Source organism: Zophobas morio, unplaced genomic scaffold (assembly GCF_036711695.1).
Source record: "Zophobas morio isolate AGI-343-1 ecotype UQ-CSIRO unplaced genomic scaffold, CSIRO_AGI_Zmor_V1 ptg000021l, whole genome shotgun sequence".
NCBI lineage: Eukaryota > Metazoa > Arthropoda > Insecta > Coleoptera > Tenebrionidae > Zophobas > Zophobas morio.
The window spans coordinates 10,088,250-10,116,115 of record NW_026972126.1 but is presented as its reverse complement, the minus strand read 5'-3'; the positions used below and the strand labels follow the sequence as shown (position 1 = coordinate 10,116,115).

General features: G+C 35.3%; 2 protein-coding genes across 7 annotated transcripts in view; both read left to right on the top strand.

Annotated features, from left to right (window-relative positions):
• Positions 1-11,935, top strand: part of LOC135132107 (neo-calmodulin-like) — a 309,120-nt gene extending 297,185 nt beyond the window's left edge. For 5 of the 6 annotated variants that reach the window (XM_064060051.1, XM_064060050.1, XM_064060048.1 and 2 more), the window contains 4 exons: positions 1,417-1,552; positions 9,973-10,108; positions 10,511-10,659; positions 11,007-11,935. In XM_064060051.1, coding sequence (XP_063916121.1) covers positions 1,417-1,552; positions 9,973-10,108; positions 10,511-10,659; positions 11,007-11,038 — 453 coding nt within the window. In that variant the 3' untranslated portion in view covers positions 11,039-11,935. Of the gene's footprint in view, positions 1-1,213; positions 1,364-1,416; positions 1,553-9,972; positions 10,109-10,510; positions 10,660-11,006 lie in introns of those variants that run through there. The other variant, XM_064060052.1, reaches the window with a different exon arrangement.
• A 1,649-nt stretch (positions 11,936-13,584) lies between these two features.
• On the top strand, positions 13,585-15,433 carry LOC135132244 (alkaline phosphatase-like). Its single transcript, XM_064060267.1, has 4 exons — positions 13,585-13,789; positions 13,844-13,977; positions 14,038-15,049; positions 15,101-15,433. Exons 1-4 carry the CDS (start codon positions 13,591-13,593, stop codon positions 15,376-15,378), a joined length of 1,623 nt encoding a protein of 540 aa, XP_063916337.1. The 5' UTR covers positions 13,585-13,590; the 3' UTR covers positions 15,379-15,433.
• The last annotated feature ends 12,433 nt before the right edge of the window (positions 15,434-27,866 follow it).

Here is a 27,866-nt window from a genome sequence, read left to right as displayed (position 1 = left end):
TTAAATCACATTTACTATGGAACATTTGGAGGAGATGATTAGACAAATTTTATTTAGCGTTTTACCATCTACGCAATATCCCTAAAACACATAAATATCGGTCTAATACTGACATAAACAGCCGGAAACTGGAAACTTATTTTATTCACCTATTCCTCCCTTCAAAGAACATCATTACGTCATCCTCAAAATATAAATATATTTTTAGAGCTGTTTACACAGGATATTTAAAAAATTACTGAATGAAGCAATTAATTTTATTAACTAAATAAAAACCGGTCTTTAATTTTCCGTAAACGCTGGCTACACCGTTTGTCATTAGCATTACGTTGTACATATCACAATTCATACATTTATCCCCTCTGCAAAGTTGATGACGTTACCTCTAAATGTATTTAAAAAAATATTTCCTTTCAATGGCTTGATAACACATCTGCTACATTTCTCTCTCCCTCCTTAAACGATACAATTATCACTATTGTTAGTAGTATCAATTTAAGGTCTACTTTCCTGGATTGTGATAGATCATACCCTTTTTATCGTACGGTATGGTATAAACGGAGTATACTTTTGATTCTGGGGGAACCCGATTTATGAAAGGCCATGAAAATATGAAAACGAAAATAGCTAATTGCTTGAATTGTTGTGAGGAGCGACATCTGGTAACTTGAACGTGCTATCGGTACAGAAAAACATACAATACTTTTATATTAACACAATTTGAGGTATAAATGGAAGCATAGAATAATTGACAGTGCCGTGCTAGAGGAATGCATGCGGCAACTAATAAATTGCACAATATAACATCGGAACTTAATGAATTTAAAAAATAGCGTAGTCGTACGTACGTGTTTTTAGAATTTAAAGAAATATGTAGAGGTATAAAAATTAGAAAATAGAAATTAGAATGTTTGCTACCACTTAATCTTAACTCTGTCGCCGTCACTGTCTCTTTTTTAATTACATTTTATTTCTTTCATTTATGTATTCATACAACGTGTTTTAATTTTTTTTTGCTCTTTTACGAGTACTTTTTTTGACCCTGCATCTACGCCTCTGCCAATCCATTGCTCATTTTTTCGACGCGAATGCGTCCTCACAAACTACGGTCCGGACCGAATTCGCAGGGAAACTTTTAATAAACTGTTTTGTAGTCAATCGTTTGCCAACAACGAGGTAAATAAATAGAAGGTTACATAAACACTCCGTTTACATAGTTATTTGGCAGAATTCGCTCAGTCGGACGCCGTTAAACCCGACAAAACGTAGATTTTTCTCGAAAATGTCGCAAAACGAGAGATACGGTCAAGAATATTCGCGTCTGCGGCGTCTCACCAGCAACTTAGACGTTATTCAGACTTCTGTAAGTGAGAGTGGGGGTACAAAATGGCGGCTGACATAACCTAATTGTTTCAGACGGAATATGGGCTGTCGGAAGACCAAGTGGCAGAATTCAAGGAGGCTTTCATGCTGTTTGATAAGGACGAAGATGGAACGATAACTATGGCAGAGCTGGGGGTGGTGATGAGGTCCTTGGGACAGAGACCAACAGGTAAAGCTTAAGAAACTACACAGAAGATTTTTTTTTCCAAAACACGGTATCAAATGTTTTAAATAAAACCTGCTCTCTCTTAATTTTCGTGGATCTATAAATAAGTTCTAATGGAACTTGAAATTCTAATTGCTATAAATAAAACTGGGGGAGTCTCCAGAGTTTATTAATTAACGAAAAGTGTGTAAATGGGATAAATACGAAATCTGATTAAGTTGCACATTTCTGAGTCAAAAATTTAAAATATTTACAAACTGCTGGGCTTTTGTATTATATAAAACATAAAGTGGTGTAGAATAACCTTGTAACAGATTGATCTTCTAACACTTGCCGCTTTTAAAACCCGCGAAAATTCAAAATTTCCAGCCTTCAAAAATCAAATCAAATATTAGAAATCGATACAAACATTTGAATATCACAAATTTAAACACAAACAAAGAAAAAAGAAATCGTCATTAAAGTAACTAGATGACAGTACACAAGATACATATTACTATGGTTTGTATCGGAAGTTCAAATCATAGATCACGGCTATAGGATCGATCGCTCTGATCAAGGCGATCGAGCTCTCTTTAATTTCCAGCGTTTGGTTATGTTGCGGGATTCAAATGTTAAGTTAAATTACTTGTTTTGTGACATCTATAAATCTAGTACCTTTTGGCTTTTTTACTTTGAAATATGTGGTTGGACAATTTCTATAACCTAGGTCTTCATATAATAACTATTTTCTTTACGAAGCATGTTCAAATTTTGCAATTTCTTGGCGCAAAAAACTAGATTGTAGACTTAAAAAAATAATAATAAAGTTGATTCCTGAAAAAATCCTGTACCTTTCATGAAGCCAAGAATACAATTTATAGGTGTATTTCGAATGTATTATATTAAAGTCTTATAACTAAACCCATGAGTTTTAGTGATCACTTTTTGAACGATCATGCGATCACGAATATCATATGATTCCAAAATTTGGAAGTCCATCATGTGTTCTTTCCTGATACCAGAAAATGCCTCTCAGGAACACAAAATGTGCTTAGGGATTTCATTTTCGGAAGACGCAATTTCGTGCACTGTTTGAATGCATTGTTTTGGGCGCTTGTAGGGACTGATAGAGCCAGGTCCGCACCTACAAAGTATTGGCTCTTCCATTTCCCTTATAGCCCATGTGTCCAGGTATTCAACTAAGCACAACTTTTCTGTTGTGCTTCGCTCAATCCTGTATAAGGTTGTGACATTCCCAGACAAGCTTTTATGTGTACCTGCTAAATTGCACAGCTTTCCGTGAATCCTAGCTGTCTGTGAAGATTCACCTTCCGAAAAAATTCCTGTGCATACATTCTATGACACATTCTGGATTATGGATTCTAATTTTATTGGGATTGACCGTAGCCAGGCGGCACTTAGGCCTCGCCTTTGGGCCCATTGTACCTTCCCCAAGTCCATATCAGGGTGTTTTCCCACTCCTCTACTCGTCAAGCCATCCAGCTGCTTGAATGCATACTTGAGGAATGCAGAGGGGGTGCGAACTTCTTGATTTTTGTAAGATGTCCCCAGGAGGCTAGCGCTGGAGACTTACGAAGAATATGCTCAGCTGTTTCCTCTTCTTCATTGCATCCACGACAGAGCGGGTCTGTTACCAATCCTAGGTGAAATTCGGCGAAATCTTATAGCCTCACATTATGGCTGGCTGAGCTGGCACGTAACCACTCGCCACTTGCCAGACGCGTGACCTGGTGTTCGATCTGCAGGTGTTGGGGATACTCCCCCGCCCGATATGCGATCCGCGATGCAGACAGGCTAGCGTGAGGGTGTGTGGACGAAAGTCCAAGACGGCAGAAGACTGCATCATTGCCCGAGTTCCGCGAGGCCCTACGCCCGGACGGTCCTCATGAAGGTCGAGTGTAAGCTTGACCCCCACTTGAGGACCGAATTAACGCAGGAAGGCTTCAAATGACTAGGGATCCTCAACGGGTCTTCCGTCACCTGGTTGGATCGGGACCAGAAACCCCTAGCCCCCAAGATGAGCTGACAGAACCTGAAGCACCCTCTTGGCCACCGTCGGGCCGCTGCCTCACGAAAATTTTGCTGATCGTACACGCGACATTTCAGGTCCCAGACGTGATTTGGACGTCCATCACCAGAATAACCCCCTCAGTGTGGATAACGGGGTCGGGCTTATACAGGGTGCCGTCGCGGGCTCGCACATGTGGTTCCCACTCGACGGTTAACCCTGATTCTGCTACATGACGGGCTACTTTGCGACAGATCTTGTCATGTCTTCGAATCCTCATCCCATGCGTCACAGGGTATCCCTGCAGGACGTGGAACAAGGATTCTATCCTCTGGCGACAACCCCTGCACTGCCTGGCCGGTTGGGGATTATAAGGCACCCTGACTACCGGCAGGTTCTCCTGCGTCATTTGACCCGTATGTAGCCTCTCTTTCCACACCTGGTCCGGGGGGACGTCTCCAGCCAGTTGTCGGATCCTCGACACGAGCCTAGTCACCCCCGGTGAGGCCATCACAGAGCGTATCACGGGAATCGCACACCACTCCGGATGCAATACACACCCAGACCGCCATATCGCGCCGAAGCGTGTATAACCGCATCTGGGGTGTGGATGTTAAAATGTAGGACCCTCTTCATGAGCCTCTATATCAACCGGTCGGCCGCTGTAAGCAGACCGCCTGTAACACCGAGGTTCTGGAACCCATAAAGGAGCCGAGGGATCAAGTACTGTCGGAGCACGGATAGCTTTTGGTCCGGCTTCAAAGGTGCGCGATGAACACGTTCTAGCATCATCCGGAGTGCGTAGAGATTCGGCCGCTTGACACCGAACGACCCGACCTGATGTCCAAGGTATTGAAAAGAGTCCATCGCCTTAATGGGTCTTATCCATTGTCCGCCAATCCTAAAGACCGGCTGGACGCGTGGGATAGACCTCCCCTCGTACCCTCGAACACAGAGGCCTACACTCTATCGAGGATTGACCTCCATGCCTCGGGCATGGAAGAAGCCCTCCACGGCGGCGAGCGTGTTAGGGACTCTCCTCTCCTCCTCGTCCAAAAGGACAATGAGCTCTTGAAGCACTATCAGTTTTGGCACCCTCGACGTAGATATCGACGTCGACTCTTCCTTCTGAATTATCATTCATTAATAATTCATTTCCACTGTCCAGAGCTGCGCGTTCTCAGGAATCCCGCTTTAACACTCTCCATGATCCACAGATTAAGAGGAGACAGCCCGACCAGTATTTTCATGGCAGCGGTCGGTGTGCTTCTCATTGCATTATCAGGCAGGCCAGACGTGCTCGAGTCAAAAGAGTTTTAGCCCAGACTTTGATTGTCGAACCCCACGGGATAACGTGACCGTAGAGGATCATCGGTTTAATCACCCTGGTGTATATCCAATTTTGAGTGTTAGGCCCCGAAAGGATGTTAAGCCCCAAAATTAATCGTGGTCTGCTTCGTCCCCCCCTCCCCTCCCAACTGTGTAGAACTTTGTTGGACCAAAGAACATTTAGGTAACGCAGAAAACGACAGGGCAGATGAGATGGCGATACGAGTTTGAGTATCCCCTTCAATGGACCCAAACAGGCAATCACGCCTTCGGCTATCCTCTCAGACGAACTCATGAGGCAATATACCCATAAAGGTCATGAGCAGTTATGGACGACGTTGAGCAGCTTTCGGCAGAGTAGAGCTTGTATAACGACAGCAAACCATAAGTTGACAAAATTTTATCTCTCACTACAAGGAGACAAATAGTGTGAACTAGTAAGATTCCTTATGGGACATTACCAGCTTAATGCTATTATTACAATATGTATTGTAATTCAAAAGACAAATCAGGGATTTGGAACATAAAAAGTAAATAAATTTCAATAGTTATTTCAAAAATATTATAATACAAATCTTAGATTAAAGAAATGCCACTATTGACAGAAAAGGCAAAGGAAAAACTGGTTGAATTGTGTACAAAACATCAAAATGGGACCACTGAACAGTGCAGCTGCGGAGTGGTGATTCCCGGTTTGCGGTTTCTGTGTTTCTCTGGGCAATAGCAACTGAAAAATGAAACATATCAGCATCCAGATTGTTTGAAAAAAGTAAAATTTACAGCATCTGTTATGGTGTGGTGACTGATGTCTGCAACAGGTATCAGGAAACTACTTTTTATGGAGGGCACAGTTAATACAGAAAAATATTTAAACATCTTAGACAGAACAACATCTACAGTGATGCTTCAGTATCTGAAACAAAAATTATTTCCGAACAAAAGGGTGCATCCTGCCACACGTCTAAAACAACTTCATGTTGGTTTTCAGAAAACATCATCCCTCTACTAAAATGGGTTTCTAGCAATCCTGACTTGTCTCCCATAGAAACACTGTACAATAAAATGAAAAAACTACTTACCTAGCAAAGACAGTACCAGCACTAAAAGAAAAAGTACCAAGAATTAGGGACGAGTGTAACTTTCAGATCAACTTGTTCTCAAAATTCTGTGCAATGTTATTTTTTACTAAATTCCTAAAATTACTGACACTATTCAGCATTAGATGACCAGATATTATTGAACTATCTTTAATAAAAGCAATAATATACATCTATTTACTTATATTTGAATTATATCGTCCAAGTCGAAAGGATTAAAAGAAGATTTTTAATGAGTCGGCTAATTGAAGTGGGCGGGGCTCGTAGTGGTGACATTTTAAGGATGTTAGTTTTGGGTGGTGGTGTTATTTCAAAACAATTTTTAATTCTCAAGTTGGATAGAGGGAGTCGTAAAGAAATTTGTTGAAGTAGCTCAGGAGAATTAATACCAGAACATATAATAAGAAACAATAGACAAATTGAATCGGAAATGTGTCTAGTACGAAGACTATTCATTCAAATCTTTTTAACAGGAGTTCCTGTGGGGAGCCTCGTTATGGATACATCTAATAAGAATGTAATGTATTTGGTGAAACGTCTTTGAATTTTCTCCAGCCTGTTAATGTGAATGTTGTAAGTTGGACTCCAAATAACCGAGGCATACTCTAATTGCGACGGCACAAAAGTATAACATAAAATTTAATATAGTGCATCTACATCATTTTTACCTTTAGTATTGCGAATGACAAGACCAAGTGTGTTCCGGTCTGTCTAGAATGCCATTGAAGATAGTGTAGTCCAATTTAACTGGACTTCGTTGTCGAGTATAGGACATTGCAAAACACTTCCCACGGTTAATTATGAAGTCGTTTTAAATTTCCCAAAAAATTATAAATCGTCTGCATAATGTTAAATATTCGGATGTCACTCGATTATTTCCAAGCATCTGGACATGTTACAATCAGGCCCCGCATTATAGAATATGAAATCCAGAATTCAGAACACCCGTGCGGATAATCCTGTGTAGCGATTATTTCAATACATTGCGAATCTAGACTCACATTGACGGATCTTTGGGTAAGCATCGCACGGACTCACCTGACAAGAGGGACACCTAAATTCAAAGGTTGTATTGTCAAATGCCCCCTCTATATTCATGAAAATTCCAAGTGAGTACATTCCACACTCTAGCTCCGCCTCTATGATCGTGACATTTGGTTTAGGACTGATTCAGTAGACTTTTCCACCTAGTACATATGTTGGTTTGGGTGCAGAGGCAACTCCTCCCGAACAGATTTGTCAACCAGTGTTCCCATCACCTTTAGGAAGGAAGACATTAGAGTAATGGGTCTAAAACTCATTACCTCGGCATTCGTACTAAGTATGCCTAGGTTTCGGGATAAAGGCAGCTCTTACTTTGGTCTAGCTACTAGTATGTAGCCTAGAACGAGGCAAGCTGCGAAAATGTGCAACAGGGGTTTAATGAGAGATTTTTCCTTTTGTAAGAGACCTATAAAAATGTCATCCATGCCCACTGATTTAAATGGAACAAAAGAAATTTATTTTCCATTTCATTCAAGATCTTTGGGGTGGTCACTTTAGGCGCAAATCGCCATGCCTCAAAGCGTCTTCTTCGAAAACCGTGACCCTTCCTGGCGTGCGGTGCGACCCCAGCCTAGCAAACGGCTTCTTACTAAGGTCCTTCTGAAGTCTTTCTACTTGTGTAAGATTGTCTATTTTCTCATAGAAGTCCTTCCGTGTGTCTGTTTTCCTGCTTCGAATTGCAGATTGAAACTCTTTTTGGGCATTCTTTTTGAACTCTCAAGAAATCGACGATTTGTCAAGTGGAGCCCTATTCCAGGTTAGTTACGTTTTGGGCAACTCTCCTTGTAAGACTCGACGATGTCCTCATGTAACAAGAATCTATTTAGCAGGTCCAAGACCCTTTTGACCAGAGCCTCCTTGACTCCCAGTTTGTCACTCTTGGATTTCTTTGTTTCCGTTCCGACTCTTTATTGTTTCGAATGCCAAAGTGGATGTATCGATGATCCGATGAACTCAGTTCTATCGGTTAATGCCAGTCTTTGATTTTATGAACTAACCCTATCGATAAGCTGTTATCTCACGTCACTGACAAAAGTTGTCTCGTTTCCACGATTCAGAATATACAAACCCGTTGTAGCATTACAACTTCCTCATACTGTGTGGTGCGAGTTCGCATTATATCCTACAATGAGAAGCCATCCCGTATCCTGCTTTTTGTCCAGATCATTACTGATTTATTCGGGGTTAGAGAATTGTCCGTAACAACTGTTTCAGACAGATTAAGTTTTGTAGTGCTGAAAATACCTACCTACATTGTTTGGCAAAATAATTCTATAGCTTTTTTTAGTTTGAAAACATAGGTTTCCTTGTTTTCGGAGAAATAATAATTAAGTAGCGTAAGTTATGTGATACTGATAATAATATACTGAGAATACAAAGTTTATGGAGTTAATATTGTTTAAAGCAACTAAACAGTGGCTTACAACATAAATCAGAAAGAGTTGTCACAGAATAATCAACAAGAATATATTACTTTCGTGAAATAACTAATATACACCATCTTGTGAAGTCCGCAAACACGGAATGGCGCCTGACATACCCTACCCTACAGTAAGTGGTCTGAAGGTTCAAGTTGTTACTAATGAAATTGCCCTCAATAAAAAATTCAGTTTTATGTAATTAACTTCGTTCTTGCAAAAAATGGCACTCGGGTGAAAAAAATAACATTACATTACATTTTAAACGCCGAGAACGTCCGACCATGTTAGCAGTAAAATTTTGCTTCGTCGTCTGAATTACAATTTTACTGTGTTCGAGATAGGTGAATTTCAGTATTGACGGATTTTTATTTATTTAATAGAATCAGTTAAAAGCAATTTCATGTTGGGATGAATTATTATATGTGCCGCGAGAACTGCGAATCAGTTGGCTAACATTTTCAAATTTTCAACTAGCTGGGCTATACTGAAGCCGTAAGTGCTCTACCAATGTTGTTCGCCGCTAATGTGCATGTGTTAATTCGCCATCTCTGCGTCACCTAGAGCCTCTTCGAAGTGAAAATCTGCAACCTCTGGATTTCTTCGGCCATCCATTTACAAAAAAGCCGTAGCATCCCCTCAAAATGCCCAACATTCTCAACAGATTAGTAGTTAAATTATTTACTTACTTGTTTGAGTTTGTGTTGTAACCTTTGAATAAAATTCCGTAAAAAGAATTTTTAGAAATAATTTTCTCGTGATTAATCGGTTGCAAAAGATTAAGAGGCACACTGACAAATTTTTTAGCGGCGCCGGAGGAGATTTCCGACTGGCTGCGGTACCACCATGGACACTCGCGTAACCTCCTTTTCCACAATTGTCAAAATGAGATTGCCAAACTCAAAGCAATCATGGATTAAGCATTTCATTTTAAATTCATTTAGTATCAAATGGTACATGGTATTCGTATTTTGGGTTGCGTAAAAATAATTTTCAGAAGTAATTCTCTCGTGACTAACCCTGTATATACAGGCTGAGTCAATAAGCCCATGCTTGTGTATGTCTCAAAAATTATTAGAAATTGAAGAAAGTCCAAAAGACTTATGAAAGCATACACTAAAATTATTTTCAACTATACAGGGTGTTCTCTTCTTGAAATACAACTTTAGCATAACATATCAATTTTACAGCTTAATACCCATTAGCAATTGAATTATCACTGTGTTTTTGACATTTGGTCTAGATTTAGATAAATTGCTTGTTTTGTTTAGTGTAAAGTTTATACGTTAACATTACAGAATACCGAAATTTAAGCAAAAAAAACCTTTTGTTTCAAACTAAAAAACTCTTGTAAGTGGTTACGTCTGCTGGTGCAGATAATTCCAGAATATTACCCACGCCTAAGTTTAACAAAAAAGATTAAATTCCAGATTAAAATTAACTGAAATAATTCGAGGCACCGGCCTCACAATTCAGCTTCATTTAAACTGAAACGATTTTCATTTTATTCTTAATTTTTGTCAGAAACGGAGCTCCGAGATATGGTGAATGAAGTGGACCAAGATGGAAACGGGACAATAGAGTTTAACGAGTTCTTGCAAATGATGTCGAAGAAAATGAAGGATGCAGACGGGGAGGAGGAGCTGAAAGAGGCATTCAGGTGAGATCGATCTCAGCAGAGAGAAGATTTAAACATTAAAGTCAAACGAGGTGGAAAAAACAAAGTAAAAATTGAATTAAAATTACCTCGGGGCCAGAGGGAGCTTTTCGATTGAATGTTGTTTGTTTTGCGTTACCGGAACGTGAAGTAAAATAAAAAGACATTCGACGAACTGAGCTCAATCGGGCGAGTTTCTCGAATTTTTTGCCTTTTATATTTATATTATGGGCGATAAAATTATATGTATGAAACGTTTTGCAGAAGGAAATTTTCTTAAGTCTCTTTTTACTCGTGTTCCGTTTTGTTATAACGCTCGATGTAACAATATGAGTATTGCGGGAGTGGTTTTTCTTTTTTATTTTCCGGAATGCATGGCGATTCTAACTTTGGTTTAAATTGTAGAGTTTTTGATAAGAACAACGACGGATTGATATCATCCAATGAGCTACGCCACGTGATGACCAGTTTGGGGGAAAGATTGTCCGAAGAAGAGGTCGATGACATGATCAAGGAAGCTGATTTGGATGGCGATGGGCAAGTCAACTACGAAGGTACAATCTTGCTTATGTCATATATTTTCTCTTTAGTTTGACTATAATTGATTTGATAATACATTAATTTACTTCTATTACAAGATATAAAAAAAAGATGTTTCCAAAGATATTTGCTTGAGCTTTTTCTTGGTCATTTAACTAGTCATTATTTGAATTTGTGATTTTAAGTCTCATTTTGATCAACATTATGCCCACCAATCACGTAGCAGGGTTTTAAATTTGCCTCCATAGCATTCCTTTTTTCACCCAATCATGCGCACCTTTGATATCTCGAGGCCAAACTCTAAAATTTGTTAGGTATCCCAGCCACTAGTTAGTTGTGTTTAATTTTTTATTTGTTTCAGAGTTCGTCAACATTCTGACAGCCAAGAATTAGGCAGAGACTGCAAGAATATGGTCCAATTTAAAGAACTGCTTATATCAAAGAAAGCCCAGCAGCAAAAGTTTTCAACTAATACATTAATAAATTAACTTAAAAAATATTCGTATCCATTAAATTATAAAGCACTGCTTCTATATTCTTTATAATTCATCTAGAACCCTACGGGACAAACAAGAAACAAATGCTATACTTACAGGGTGGAGATAATTATTAAAATAATCACCAAAAATTATTTTTATTAAAATAGCCTTTCTTAGTGGATAATTACTTTCAAAATAATATATTTATTGTTAGGCCTTTTCGAGTCTTTCTAAAGTACGTTTAAGGTGAAAAGTTCTTTCCTCCGTTTCTAAGAATTAAAGAATGAGAAACGAAAGCTTGACATGAGGTTGTTACTAACAAATAATAATCGCAAAATCTTAGTCTACACGTTTAATTAGATAGCAGTTAATTTTAAGACAATTAAGTATATTCCATTTTATAATGCTAAGATCCAATAATAAATTTTTTATAAAGTTAATTATGATGCTTTCGCGTTTTTGTAATTATGATTAAGTAGTGTGAAAACTGTTCATTTCGAAGAACATATTCAATGTTATATTACAGTTAAATGTTCAAATGTATATATGTGTTTATTGGAGTCTTCCTTAAGAAAATTGACAAACCGTCAGGATGAATTACGTTCTCGACTGCATTTTTCAATGTTTGTGGTTCTTGTATTTTCAATTTGCTTGAGGAGGACGTTCGTCATAGACAATAACAATAATAATTGGTGAATGGCTATAATTTTCAATATGTATTTTGTAGTTTTTAATACTTACAGTTAAAACTTGTTATGTTGTATAAATTATGTAAGTTCGTTTGTCGAATATAGCGTGTTTTAATGACAAAGTGTGTATTATTCCAACAAATGTAACGAGTAGTTAATAATTAATAAAATAGTAACAAATGTCTTAGATGAATCAATTTTTCAAATGCTTGGTAGGCAACCAACTTTACATCCCAAATTGATGTTTCTTTAAGAAAACCGTAATAAATCAAAGAAAATCTACGTTCGTTCTATCTGAGCAAAGTCTGTCGTTGTCCTGAATGAATCGAACTATTTGTGGTGTTATCGGTTACCGTCACGATCAATCACGAATTTTTTTTATTAAGTTGGCTACACTCTAAATGCACAGTTTTTGTATACTGATAAAATTTTGCAAGTTGGTCTCGAAATTTGTAAAACTACAAATTACATCTCTGTTAAAGTTCGACTATAGTTAAAATCAACAGAGGTGGATTTGTTCAATTCTGGCCAGAATTTTTACTGAGGGATATACTTCTTTAAAATGTTACACTAATGGAACTTTGAGATCTTCAACAAAATGTTTTTCGTTATAAAGAAATCTAATAATAGTATGTAATACTAATGATAAATTGTTGCGAACAGAGATTTGGAGTGATTATATTATCAGTGTTTTAATCATTAATCAGTACATTTGTAACAATAATTGCGATGTAAAAGACTTCTCGATAGCCATAACATTATCAAAAAACTAATTAGCAATAATCTTCTTCTTGTTGTCGCGATAAAAATTCTGGGCTAAACATGAACTGTCCTTGTATTTTATTTTACTTTCACTCGAGTGTCACTTTGGTCCTTTGTTATGCAATTTACGAAATTGCAGCACTTAGGTAATAGCATTATTTAATGATTAAATATTAATGCCCACTAAATTATTTAAAAAATCACGATTACATAAAGTGGATTTTATATTAGGTATATTATTGTTTCTCAAATAACTCGCTTTAATTAATAGTGTACTAGTAGCAATCGTGTAACGAAAGGTCATGTACAAGTATCAGTTGCCTTCGAGCACATTAACCCAAATACTAATTGCGACATTTATGTAGGGATTTAATAACCAAATTATGCTTTCATTGTAAATTATATTTGATATTTAAAGCTTATATTGTGGTTATCCACATCTAGCTCCAATCCTGATTCTTGTTGATGGAGAAAAATCCTACTACTTTGGTTTTAATAAAAACAAAACATTCAAAAACAAGCTTATTAAACTTTAAAAGTTCATAAGAAGAATAATAATTAATAATACTTAAAATAAGATGTGTCAGTTTAGTTAGAATAACAAAATCAAGACATTATTGTACTTTTTATGTTAATAGATATCATCTTATTATTGATGTTAACTTGGTTATCCGGTTTTTGAGAATAAACTACACTTAGTACATAATGAACTAATTTAAGTGATTGAAACCCATCATTAAATACTGATCTGTTCCAAGAAACGATTAGTTTTTCGATACTGTACTTCACATTAGCGATATTTTATAACACAAAAATAAAACTGTCAAAAAACTTAATAAAAAACGCGACAATAACTAATAACAGCTAAAACAAATACTACATAAAAAGTGAACAAGAGTTTTGCATCTAGATAACATTAACAACTTACTACTAAACTTGAGATAACTGTTTGTTAACGATAATACCTACCCTATATATAGTACAACTCAATCATAACCCAACCGCTTAATCAAAGATGCTCAAATTTGTAATTTTGTCAATTTGTTGCTTGTTAACTGAAGCAAGACCAGATCATTTAAGTGATCGGGTTATGCACCCTCACCCTAAAAAATCGTTTGAAAAGTACAACAGTAACGAAGAGAACACTGCAGATTTTTGGAAAACAAACGCTATTAAGACTTTGAAGCAAGCTGTAGCTGCAGAACATAACACAAGTGAGTAAATAATGTAAAGTAATTTATTTTCTGATTTTCTGTGTATTTTGATAGATGTTGCCAAAAACGTAATCCTATTTATGGGAGATGGAATGTCAATACCAACTCTAGCAGCAACCAGAGTGTACATGGGAGGAGAAAATTTTGAACTATCATTTGAAAAATTTCCTTACACTGCTGTGTCTAAGGTAAAACTCATTTATTTTTGACTTGTTTTCTTTTTACATATATATATAAATGAATTACAGACCTATTGCGTCAATTATCAAGTCGCAGATTCCGCATGCACCGCTACAGCTTACCTAGGAGGTGTTAAAGCCAACCTTGGTACTGTAGGAGTCACAGCTAGTGTTGACTGGGAAGACTGTAACGCCATGACCAACACCTCCAACAACGTCGATTCCATTGCCCAATGGGCCCAAGTCAAAGGCAAAAGCACAGGATTTGTGACCACCGCTAGAGTAACCCACGCCTCACCAGCTGGAGTTTTCGGGCACTCCGCCCAAAGAGACTGGGAAACAGACACTGACATCATCAACGACGGTAAAAATGCAAGTGTGTGCACAGATCTGGCAACACAACTAGTCACTGAAGACGTCGGCAAAAATTTGAACGTTATCATGGGAGGAGGTCGCTATGCTTTTCTCCCGAAAGGTACAAAAGGCGATGAAGACGATGAAGGTTATCGATCTGATGGTGTCAACTTGATCGAAAAGTGGAAAGAGCTTAAAGAAAGCGAACAAGCTGAGTACATTTGGAATAGAGAGCAGTTGTTGGCTTTGAAACCAGAGGAAACTGATTATGTTTTGGGTTTGTTTGAGAGTGATCATTGCCCTTTCCATTTGGAACGCGACGAAGCACTCGATCCGACTCTTACGGAAATGACGGAAGCTGCTATTAATATTCTTTCGAAAAATTCTGAGGGTTACTTTTTGTTTGTCGAAGGTGCCCGAATTGATATGGGTCATCATCAAGCTATGGCACATTTAGCGCTGGAAGAAACGGCTGAATTTTCAAGAGCTATAGAACGAGCTGTTAATATTACATCTGAAAATGATACTTTAATTGTAGTGACGGCAGACCACGCTCATACTATGTCCATCAGTGGTTACCCTTTCAGAGGGAACGATATTCTAGGTACGGAAGGAGAAGCTGCAGATGATGGGCTACCATTTACTACTATTAATTATGCGAATGGTCCGGGATATCAACAACCCAGTAAGAACGGAAGCAGACATAACATTTCTGAAGACGATTTAAGTAAGTATGGTTACTTGTTGTTCGACGGAAAACAGCTGAATGGATTTTTAGGTAATATAGAATATCGATTTTCGGCAATTTTTCCCTTGGATTCTGAAACGCACGGCGGTGATGATGTTCTAGTCTTTGCGAAAGGACCCTGGGCACACTTGTTTCGAGGGGTTATAGAACAAAATGTTATACCACATATTATGGGTTACGCATCTTGTCTTGGAGATAGTAATGTGACTGCGTGTGACGACAATAACGACGTACCCGTCAGTGCAGGAACTGTTTTTACATCTATTTATGTTTTTGTTGTGTTGGCTTTAGGGTGTTTATTTATATAGAATTATGCTTAATAAGTCATTGTTATAATGCTTAAAGAAGCGTTAAACTTTAAAATTTGTGAATTTATTAAAATCTCTAAAAAAAAAACACGCTTTTAACACAAAACAATTATGAAAATCCAGCAGTTAAAAACTGAGCTTATAGTAGCAAAGTTGTATGTATAAAAGAACATAACAAAATTCGGATTAAGTGTTGGTAGATACAAGTGGAACGAAAAGAGAAAATGTAGGAAAGGAAATTAGACAAAACGCAACAAAGAAATTGTCCGTGAACTAAAGGTTGAAAAGCTATTAATTCATTTTCATATATGAATAGTTCAGTTAACCAAACGGAACATTCGCGTGTTTCCACTTAGCAATTTAACTCCAAAAAACGGCAATTTTGTCAATTGGCGACAAAAATGGAAAATTTCAATTCAATGGTTATTTGCAACGACAAATCGATGTTTTGCCTCTTTATGTGGAACTAAACAGCTGATACGTATTTCAAAGGCAAATTTCGAGCAAAAAAATGTGTCAACTATTATTATTAATGTAATATCAAATAAAGAATAGATGAAATGGTTTTCAGATCCTCAAAAACATCCCTTCGATCTTTTTGACTCCACTAGATGTAATTAATTATAAATAAGTGTTTAGCAAATGGACTATTTCTCTACTACTCGAAAGCTTCTGAAGTGCTTCCTGCTTCCTACACACAAAATGAGAAATAATAACAAAAATAAAAATAAACATCCACGAACAATTTATTAATTTTTTTAAGACACTTTTTTTTAAATGGCAACCCCAACTTTTCTTTCACAGATTTTTTATTAGTTAAATAGTCGTAAAAAAATTTGGTACCTTACATAAGCATTTTTATAATTCTTTAAAAAAATCCCATTACAGTTTAGACAACAAAAATTCGATTTTCATGGAAACATATGAGGGTTTCTAAACTACCGAAAGCATCAAAAATACTGTTTTTATCTTTTAAACAACAAGATTATGTACGTTGCATCATCATTAGAAGAAGTTTCATGGGATTCGACACTGGGAACTACTATTAAAGCTGTTAAATTTGACAAAAGGTGACATATTGTTTACAAGAGCCTAGCAAAATTTTCTGAACATGGTACTGTACGAACCTTAACTAGACGAGGTCGACCTTTGTACCTCAAGACAATAAATTAAACATTTTACTGGAAGCCGAAGCAAATCCACATTTGTCTGTCAGGCAATTTGCTTTAAACTCAAGTACCGACTACATATTTGTTAATGAGTTAAAAGAAGATGATCCTGTAAAGTTATTTTTCGAGAAATTTCTTCAAATGAGTGATAACTTATCCTAATTTAGTCATTTGTGGAGGCTTTAATTACTGAGACATCGATTGGGTCAACGACGCTGTTCCAGCTAGTTGCAAATCTAGAAATTTTGTCACTTTTTAAATCTAGAACAATTAATCACAAATCACGCTAGATTCAGGCTAACTAAACTCCTTCCATTTTAGATCTTCTTCTAACAAATTCTTCTCAGCTGCTAACCGAATACAAAATTTTATCTCCAATTGGCAATTCAGGCCATTTAAAAATCTAACACATTTCTCAAGAGTTATTAATTAAATTACTCTAGTCTCGATTGCGAGCTGGCGTTTATTGATTGGTTTAAAATATGCCCTGGAGAACGACATATGTATTTAAGCAAATCCGGCTTCAAACTGATTATAATATAAATTTCAGAACGTTTCTAATAGTATTTCAAGGCTAATTAGGCAAGAGAAGGCAACATATGAACAAAATATATCCCTAAATGCAAACAAAAAAACAGCTTAACAGATATTCTGGGAACTCCTCAGACACGCATGTTCCTGTGCCAGTTCTTAAATTAAATAATGGCCACTTTTGTGACAACTTGATCGAAATCTTTCAAATTTTTGCGTCCAAATTCGATCAGATTTATACATTGGAAGACATAAGTAATTTGCCGCAGTTCTGTGTGATGAACTGATGACTGATGAGTGATGACTCTTCTGAATCAGCATTTGCGTTGTTGTAATTTAAAAAATATCTCTATGTTATCTTGTGAAGTTGATTGTGAAATATGTGGTGCTTTTAGTAAAGAATGTAATCGAAAATTTATTAACTTTAGTTATACCGTTCACCTAAAATATTGTAGTTAAGTTATTTAGAATAATTGATTATAAATCTAAATACTTGTGTAATATTGGGAGAAGACTTTACTTTACGTTTTGGTACTTCTGATACTAATATGTTATATTTTTCTGATTTGTTAAAAAGTTACGGTTTCCATCCACTAGTTAATTTCAAAACACACATGAATAATACTGTTACGAAATAAACTCATACGTCGCCCCGGTACGACGCCTATGGGCCGTCGAGAGCTTTTTGGTCTGTACGGCGATGATGACTCATTGTCGGGGTGACAGCAGCCGGAGAAGAGCTTGGAAGCGGAAGTCGCGAATGGGAGCTCCAGACAAGTCTAGAATCGGTCAGGTCAGGTCCGCTCAGGTCAGAAATAAATTATTGAGTTTAACCCACGCCGATTTTATTCACCAACCAACGTAACAATACTGTTGATATTGTATTCACTAATACAATAAATGTCAACGTATTAACTGTTACACCTATTAATATTTCTAGGCCTGATCACACAGATATCTCTGTAAAAGTATATCTTATAACTAGAAAATGCTTATGATGACTCGTATGCATTTAGATTTGTTCAGCCAATAACTCAACGAGGAAAAATGATTTTTTTAATATGTTGTATCATATTGATTGGAATTTTATCACATCAAATCTTGATGTAAATGTCTTGTTTGCCATGTTTTTAGACATCACTTTAAACACCTTCAATTTAAGTTTTCCTAAAAATAAAATAATTTCTAACTGAAGAAAAGTTCATAATAAAGTCTGGTTTACCTCTGAGTTAAAAAAGATGAGAGAAACACTTCATTTTTTATATGATTAAATGTATACAGGGTGGCCCAAAAAAAAAACGAAACAAACGGGACTGTAGGCGCTGTACTTGATTATGTGAAAAATGCTCGAACAGGTCGAGTTTGATTCGGTGGTCGCTTATAAATAAAAACAAACAACGTACGATTCATGAAACATCTAAGATAATACCATCTGAGTATAGTAGATTTTTTGTTAATTTTGTGAAATATTCCGTGCCTAATCCTAATGGAGATACTATTAATCGTATGTGTTCAATAGTCAATGCTTCAAACATTTTTTTTTATTCGAGACTGTCAGCGAAATACAAGTCCGTGATGCAATTAATAAATTAGAAACTAAAACAAGTAAGGATATACATGTATAGTTTGAATGTAGGTATGTGTCATCAAATCAGTTCACGACATACTAATTCCAACACTAACTAAATTAAATCCAATGGTAATTCTACTTTCCCGGATTGTTTAAAAACTGCCTCGGTCATTCCCCTACATAAACAAGGTGATTCTAAATAATTATCGACCAATATCTTTGTTTCCTGTCTTCTCAAAAGTTTTCGAATCATTAATATTTGATCAAATACTAAAATATTTTGATACTAATTAAGTTATTTTATAATAACCAATATGGATTTCGTAAAGGTTTATCAATCGAAAAAGCTATTCTTTCCCTTATTGACAATGTGGTGAAATCCTTACAACATGGTGAATACGTTTTAGCTCCATTTCTAGACCTTAGTAAAGCTTTTAATTGTATATCATACGAAATATTATTACGGAAACTGTTTTTTATAATTTTGATCCAAATCCTACTAAATTAGTACTTTCCTATCCCTCCAAGAGATATCAAGTACTTAGTTAGTGTAGATGGTAAATTGTCTAATAAAATAAAGTAATGAACGGGGTGCCACAGGATTTCATCTTAGGGCCTCTGTTGTTTTTGATTTATGTCAATGACTTACCTAATTATTTATCCCACTTTTCAATAGTATTGTACGCAGATGATACGAGAATTGGCAAAAGAGAGACATCAGCCCAGTCAATAATAACATCTTTAAATAACATCTATGCGGAAAGGACTTAATAGTTTATATCCGTCAATCTTCCACTAAATTTCTTGGCATAATATTGGACTTAAAATTACTGTGGTAGGATCATGTGACCCACACCATAAACAAAATTTCCAAAGATATATATTTATTAAGAAACTTGTCTAATCACTTATCTTAAGAGGTCTTGAAAATTGCTTATTATGGTCCTGTACAATCGCATTTAATGTATGGAGGAATACTTAATGGGGGTCACTGGTCATCACTTCAGAAGCTTTTTAGTTTACAGAAAAGAGCAGTAAGAATTATTGCAAATATTGAATACAGGGATGATTAGAAGATGTATTTTAACTCCTTAAAACTTCTGACACTACCGTGCTTATATATTTATTATTTTACAATTATTTAATTAATGAATTAAATTGTTTTCCTTTTTTAAACTCATTCCATGAATATAGTACCAGGTCCATTGATTTATCAATTGAAAATTTAAGAATCTCACCATGTAGAAATGCTATTAATTATTTCAGTACTATATTTTTTAATAAAATGATAACAGAGCTTTCAGACTGTTCAGGAATATCTGGAGTGCAATTGTACATCGTTAATTGTGTGAACTGATATGTATATATTTTGATTTCGAGTTTGGCATGTATATTTTGATATTAATTTTTGACGAGTATATGGATTTAACCCCCTTAGCACAATAAATATTAGATACTTACTTAAGTATTTACTTACACGATCTTGTAAATATCACATATGTTGACTTCGTTAAAGCTTTCGACAAGGTCCCATATGAATGACTTCTCATGAACCTCAAACATTTTGGGATCAAAGCCGATCTATACCTCTGGCTCTCAAGCTACCTCACTCACAGTTCTCTCAGGTCGTTGGGAGACCATCCATTAAGGTAAGTGTCCACTTGCGAGAAATCGCCTCAAAATCAGCCCTGGAGAGCTCCGAGTCCAGTCGAGTAAAGACGAAACACTGATCGGCTGATCTCGCCGCGAACTATATTCTCTCCAGTGGACAAGCCAAACTGCGTTTACTTGCGAGAGATACTGTCCGTGTGAACAAGCTTCGAATTGGGGAAGTATTCCCCGAGAGTAAGCAGTTCATCATAAATTATTTCTCGAGTAAAGCCGACTTATTTTACACGTTTATGATTCTATGCAAACAGTCGTGAAAAGGACTACGCAATTCGGACAAATCTGATCGTTTACCTGACTTCAACATTTATACAGCGTTTTGAGATAGGTAACACATTTTTATGAAATTATTAAATACTAAAAAAAATGTAAAACGAAAATAAATGACTAAATTATGTTCATTTGTCGCAAATCTGAAGCAAGTAATGTGAAAAGTAGACTAGATTAACTTTTTTAATTTATAATTAAACATCATAGTTTGTATAAGTGATTCTGATTATACTTCATTATTATTATTATTATTTTGTTGTAGTACGAGATTAAACTATGCACAACGAAGTAAATTCATTTTTTATTATTCAAATAACGTTTTTAAATGAATTTTTAATAATAATTTACATATTAGGTACTACAAATGTATTGTTAAGTAGCATGAGTATTCAAAAATTAATATTTATTTTTATTTTCGGTGTTTATCCACAAGTGCTTTTATAAATTGATACCTGCCTCACCTGAAAATATAATTATTAGGGACAATAATTTTATAGATGTTTTTACACACTACAACATTGCATGTAATTGTCCTTTGATGAATCATAACCTGCCGGGATGATAATCTTCAGGTGCGGGTCGTATTAAGCGCTCTTACCAATCTAACCCGGGAGACAATTTACCTATACCCTTTTTGCTACCTGTTTTCCCAGCATTTACATTTCAGTTGAATTTCTTGAAAGAGGATTAACAAAAAGCTCATAAAATCATAAATTATTTGTCGGTCCAGCACAAATCGCTCGTTTCTCTCGCTAGTGTACCCGAGCAGTGGACAGGGTAGCAAATTTGCTAGAACTTGGGCTCTAGTTGGAAACCAAAGCTGTGCCTCTCTGGAGGTACTTTCACAATACGAACACGTTTCGAATTCCTACAGTTCTGTCCGCGAGTGGTGAGCTTTGCCATGGCCAAATTTGGATGGTCAAAAGACCAAACTGCAGAACTAATTGCACGATATGGAAAAAAAGGACTATAGAAACCGCGTAGCATACACTAAAATTATTTTCAACTATACAGAGTGTTCTGTTTTTGAGGCGTAATATTCAACGTACTTTTTTAAATAGAATGCCTAATTCTAATTTTCTAAAGAATTTTTGTAATGAAGCGGTTCACAAAAAAATCGCAATCGTATTAATTTTAAGATCTGTGTTATAATATTTTATGGGGAGGTAAACAAAAGTACGTGCTTTGCTATGGTATCAATTAAATTCATTTCTAATATGCTGAGTCTTTATAAAAACAAAACAAAAATATTAACAATTTTCAAACATCGTTATTTCCGTCAGCCCATTCTCTACTTTTACGTTTTCTCGACCTTTCATGACCCCTAGAGTACGAAAAAATAAGTCTCTAGTTTCCGTCTGTCTGTCTGTCCGTCTGTCTGCCGTCCCGATTTTTATTATACAGATAATCTCCAAAAGTACTGGGTCGATTCCAGATTTTTGGAAAAGAAAACATAAAACAACATTTTACAATTTAATTTTGATTCTTACAGCTGTTTTAAAGTTATGATAAGCATAATAAACTTTTAATCAAAATATATTTGCTTATCCCCTCCAAAAAATTGATAACGTCAGTTCAAAATTTTGCCGAATAATTACCACCCGAAATGTGCAAAATATATATGATCAGTATAATACTTGTAATTTATTATTGTGTTCATATTTTTTCGATTTGCTTATACAGGGCGACTCAAAAAAAAATGAATGCGTGATTTTAGTTTCCTGAATAACACAAGAATTGCAAAACTGAATAGGTACTTTGAAATCTTCCAGACGTTTTAAGGTTATTGTAAGCGTGGTAACGTGTTAATCAAAACATATATGTTTATTCCCAACAAAAACTTGATGACGTCATCTCAAAATTTTTCAGAATAAATTCTATCCAAAGTGTGCAAAATATGTTGAGTTTTTAATTGTGATTTATCACTGCATTCATATTCATCTACTGTTATTTTTAGTATTATACTGCACCAATCCAAGTTGATATACGTGACCTTGCAAAAATGTTGATGACGTCATCACAAAATTGTGTAAAGAAAAAACTCAACTCGAAAATGTTAGATATGTTTCATAGTTCTTTCGGTGCGAGGGAAGTTCTGTCGAAACAACTTTCGACCAATTTTTTACATTTTTAAGAGATATGTGGAAAGAAGATTCTACGTAATATTAAATAAGAGTAATAATTGCAATGTTGATTTAATCAAAATCAACTCTACATTAAAATTATATGACATTATAATAGAGGGTGGGATCATATGAATGTGACAACCTGTGACACAGAAAAGAAAGGTCCAAAAACCCCAAAATGTACGTGACATAACCTATGGAGAACACCTTATTTTGTTCAATGATTTACATCATACTTTTACATATGTACCTGATACAAAAAAATCGTAATGTTACTATTACTCTTTCATGAATAGAAATAGCATCGTGCATTTGCGTATTTCTTAGCACAATTTTAGGTCCACATAATAATTTATGTCCTCTTACTACCTGTTTTCACAGCTGCAATATTTTACCGTATTTCGTGAAAAATAAATTAACAAAAGGCTCGTAAAATCATAAATTCTTTGTCGGTTCGAGTAAAGAGGGTCCATTTTCCTCGCAAGTGCAACTGTGTAGTGGACAGGGTTTTGAGAGCTTTGTCTGATCGACATCTATCGGCGAGCAAAATTTGCCAAAATATCCTCTCAAATCGACAAGCCCTTGAAAGTAACTCTCGCGAATTCTCGCCAAGTCACTCTCCAGTGGACACGTACCTTTAAGCTAAGAAGAAGTTTGCAGTAATATCAGCGCCAGAAAAAACAAAATTATACAAACCCTTTTTTCTAGATGAAACATGGAATTTAGTAAAGGTAGTATACATAATAAAAAAACATGGCAAAATGGTTCAACAGAAATAAATTACAAACAATTAATAAAACAGGAAAAGGGTATGGGATACATTGTAGTTCGGGCTGGCAACAAACACGGATTTACTGAAGGAGCGTCTCTAATTTTTAAGGCAAAGACAAAATCTGGCGATTCTCATGGTAATATGATAACATGAACCAGGAAAATCTTGAAAAGTGATTTAAAGAGCAATTAATATCCAATCTTCCGGAACCGTCTTTTATTGTAATGGATAATGCAACATACCACTGTAGCCCCATCGTGTTTGTTTTAGTTTTGATAAGTACACTATACTTATATTTCTGCTTTATTTATAGGAAGAAATTACTCTAACGAGTTGGACAAAGAAAAATGGTTAAACACAAAAATGATAGATTATCCTGAAAATACGATGAGAGATTAGATTTGGAATATTGTGCACGATAGACTGCTCGAAAAATCATTTAGATCAAAGATCACTATCCTCAAGAACATGGACATTGTGTCCTAAGGCTTCCGCCATACCACTGTCATTTTAATGCAATTGAAATAGTATGGCCGGAATGTAGACGAGAGTACGATAAAAGTATTCCAAAAACTAATTCTTCTCGTGTTGATGTACCGAAAACTTGAGAAAATGTAATAAACCAAGTTACCAATGTACCCTGGGAAAATTATATGAAGCACACGGAAAAAATCATAGATTCGGTATGACAAACGGAAAATATTCTGGATTATTGTGAAACAAATCAAGTCATTATCAATGTAAATTCCGTTTCAGATGATAGTGATAGTGAAGATGATGACAGTAGTGTTGATGATTTAGAGTTGTGTTAAAAATTAAAATATAATTAAATAATAATACTTATAATTATTCAATTAATTTTGAACGTCTGCAATTTGCAAGTTATCCGTAACATACAAGAAATAGAATGCCATAGTTTAGTGGATGGCAGCCTGAATATTTGTAGTAGTTGATAAAATTGTTAAAATGTACATCTATTATGAGTCGATTGAATATAATTGCAACCGGTTCTTGCATTTTGCACTAAATTACAGTTTCTTTTCGTATCTTTTTAGCAGAAAAACAATATAAATTTGCAGAAGATCCATTATTTAACACAAAATAACTACAAACATAATTTAGATTCGCATATTTATCAGCACAAGTGAAAGTATCAGGTTTTTCAGTACTCTTTGTGCTAGTACCAGATCGACTTCTTTCACGGAACGAATTCATTGTCAAACTGGATTTACCACAAAATTTACTCTGTAGCTGGTTTATGAGGACAGTTTGACCACTTCAAATTGATAGCTTATTTTATTATCTGTCCCATATACAGTATTAATCAAGCTGATTTATAAAATTATGCAGAAATGCAGTTATGAAAACGCTTTCCGTTTCGATGTGAGTCGAAAATGGCTTTTTAGCTTTTGGACCCACTTAAGTTTTAGTAACTTCATGGAAAAAACACAAGTATAAGCGAGAAAGTCGTTAGATATGCGCGTTCGCTTAGAACGTTCGACTCAAATCTCAATTCTCAAGGTATAATTACAACATATAACTACAAAAATTAACCGTTATTTAATAAAAAAGCTAAATAAAATGAAACAGAATTTGCATGCTTAATCTACAAACAACTGATAAATTAATTCCAGCAGAAAAATATTTTCCATATTAGGTAGTAAGCATAATATTCTCTATTAAAAAACAATCACTGTAACACAAACCACGTACGAGATTTATGCACAAAATGTTAAATAAAACGTTAAAGAAACATTTTAGTTTCGCACTGATTAAAATAGCGCTAAACCCAAAAATTTACATTGACTTATATAAATATATTTTGACAACTGGGTGCCATTCTTCAAAATAGAAATTTTTTGGTAATGTTTTATAACTCCAAAGTATAGCTTTCTTTAACGGAAATTCGTTTTCATGTCAATTTTGAAAAGCGTTACAGAAATTTGGAGAAAAAAAGAGAACGACACTGAAGATAATTAAAATTAAAGTTTCTTCCCAAAAAGTTAAACGAACGTAAATTTATAATCTTTAATTAATGTGAAAACGGAAATATTCTAGGAAGTTTATTCTGTGATTCTGAGGTGACATACAACGGAATAACAATGGTGTTTATGTAAAGATTTAATATATGTTTGTACTTATGTTGAGACAAAATGAAAATGATACATTTCCGACAGTCAAATTACTTTTTCAGACTTTGGTATTGTGAAAAGTCACATTTACCTCATGTTTATTTTCTTTTTTTTTTTCATAATGGGTAAAGTAATGACGGTGACGTTATACTTATGGCGTTTTTCAATGCAAATGGTGTCACCTTTCCGAACCAGCCATGCGTCTCCGTAAAACTTATTTTTGCACGCGCAACAGAAATAATTTTTTGAAAGGCTTAAAATTCTTAAACATGACGAACCGATTACGAATACGTGGAAATTACGTCTCAAGTAAGGTGACACTTTAATAATCAACAAACTAAAAAAATTATCAAACTTTTTTTCAATAAAATTCTCTTGTTTTTTACTTTGGAAGTGCGTGTATTAGATAAACACTGTAGATAAACGCTTATCTCTCATAATAAAGAAACTAATAATAACTTTAAAATAAATTTATTATTTTGGTTATCCTCAAATGTGGCAAGCATTAAATGTAAGTCCTGAAGTTACAAAATTCGCAATGACCACACTGTTTGATGAAAATTTCTCTTTATTGGCGTTTTATTTCTGGTCTATCCTTTTCAGAATATTTTTTGATACCTAATACAAGGATTCTAATAAGTAATTGAATAAAATAAAATAAAATAAAATAAAATAAATTCTTTTCTTTAGCAGACGATTCAAAATTTCATTATGTGGTTTCAACGGAGCAAGTAAAGCAAATGCGCCAGGCGTTTTTCTCTCAGGTTCAAAATGTTCTAAAAATAGTGAGACCAAGTAAAAAGTAATACACTGGAAATTTTAGAACCTTGAACAAAGTCAAGGATGCTGATCTTGCAAGAAGAGCTGTTTACGCAGTGTTTGACAAAAACGTACCGCCTATTTTGGCATTGTCACACAGGAAATTGCTTGAACAAAGTTATTAGTTACTTGCAATCATTTCTGGGTCATTTCACGAAGACGGTTTCAAATATTCTGTATTATTTTCTATCAGCATTAATAATAGAAATTTCGGCATATGATATGTTTTTGAAAAATATTTTTTACTGTAAGTAACGGATGGAATGCACGCTCTACAATTGGTGGGTGTGTCCAGTTGTTTCATGATATCTCCTGTACCATTCGTTGCTCATTTATGGCTGGTTTTGAAGCTGGTTCACGCACCCATCTGTAAAAATAATATTTTATTTATTACTGAATGACTTTGTTTTAAAACTGCTATGGTTTTTTTTAGCGAAGAATCAAACAGTGCTAAAATGGCGTATGATATGGTCTTATTTCTATGATGAAGCCAAGCACTGTATTTCTCTCAGAATCGTGTTAGAGGTATCAACAACAGACCAAGGGTTTCTCCCATTTCTTCTCTCGCTTCTTTGGACAGCCATTTCCATGTTTTCGTACCATTTTCTTGGAAATTTTTTAATCAGATGTTTAGAGTTTGTCGACACTGCGTAAACTCTAGGGCAAAGTCAGGGGATTTTTCTCGAAACTCTTCAATTCATAAACCAGTTGAATATTGCCAAGTTCCATTTACTTTTCGATAGAACCGTTTCGATAGTAAAACATTACCATAAATATTTTGTGTTGTTCAGAAAAAGTCATTCTTGGCAAAAATGTCGTAAACAGCAAAACTTACAAGTTAGTTCTGAAAAGAACTGATTTTTATTGGACAAACAAAGCAAAAGTGAAATAACAATAACTGTCACGTTAAATGTCAATTAACTGTCGACCCGACTTCATTTAACATAGTAATAATGAAACGGTTCATGCTCTAAAGTATATTCGGTTGCCTAATTAGTCCGAAACTAATCACTCTGTTATAAATTAATAATAAGTGACAAATAAAAATTTTAAGGCGTGCTCCAAATACATTTTTTATTATACATCCGTTAGAGAAAGCATTATACAAAAACAAAACACTACTATTTTTAAGGTCTATCGAGATGAGGAAAGCACTCGATTTAATTACAAGGAACGCAATGTGGAAAGGTCTTGAAGAATATAAAGTAAACGAAAGAGAACATCAATACCCTTTAAAACAGTGGAGGGAGTAAGACAGGGGGAAGGATTGAGCCCACTGTTATTTATTCCACTACGAACAGAATGCAAAAACAAATTTAAGAAGTATTATGTTGGAGATAAATAAACAAATGTGGACATACGGAATGAACTTATAAAAAGATTGGGCTAGAAATCAATTACGGGAAATCACAAAAATAATGAATATAACCA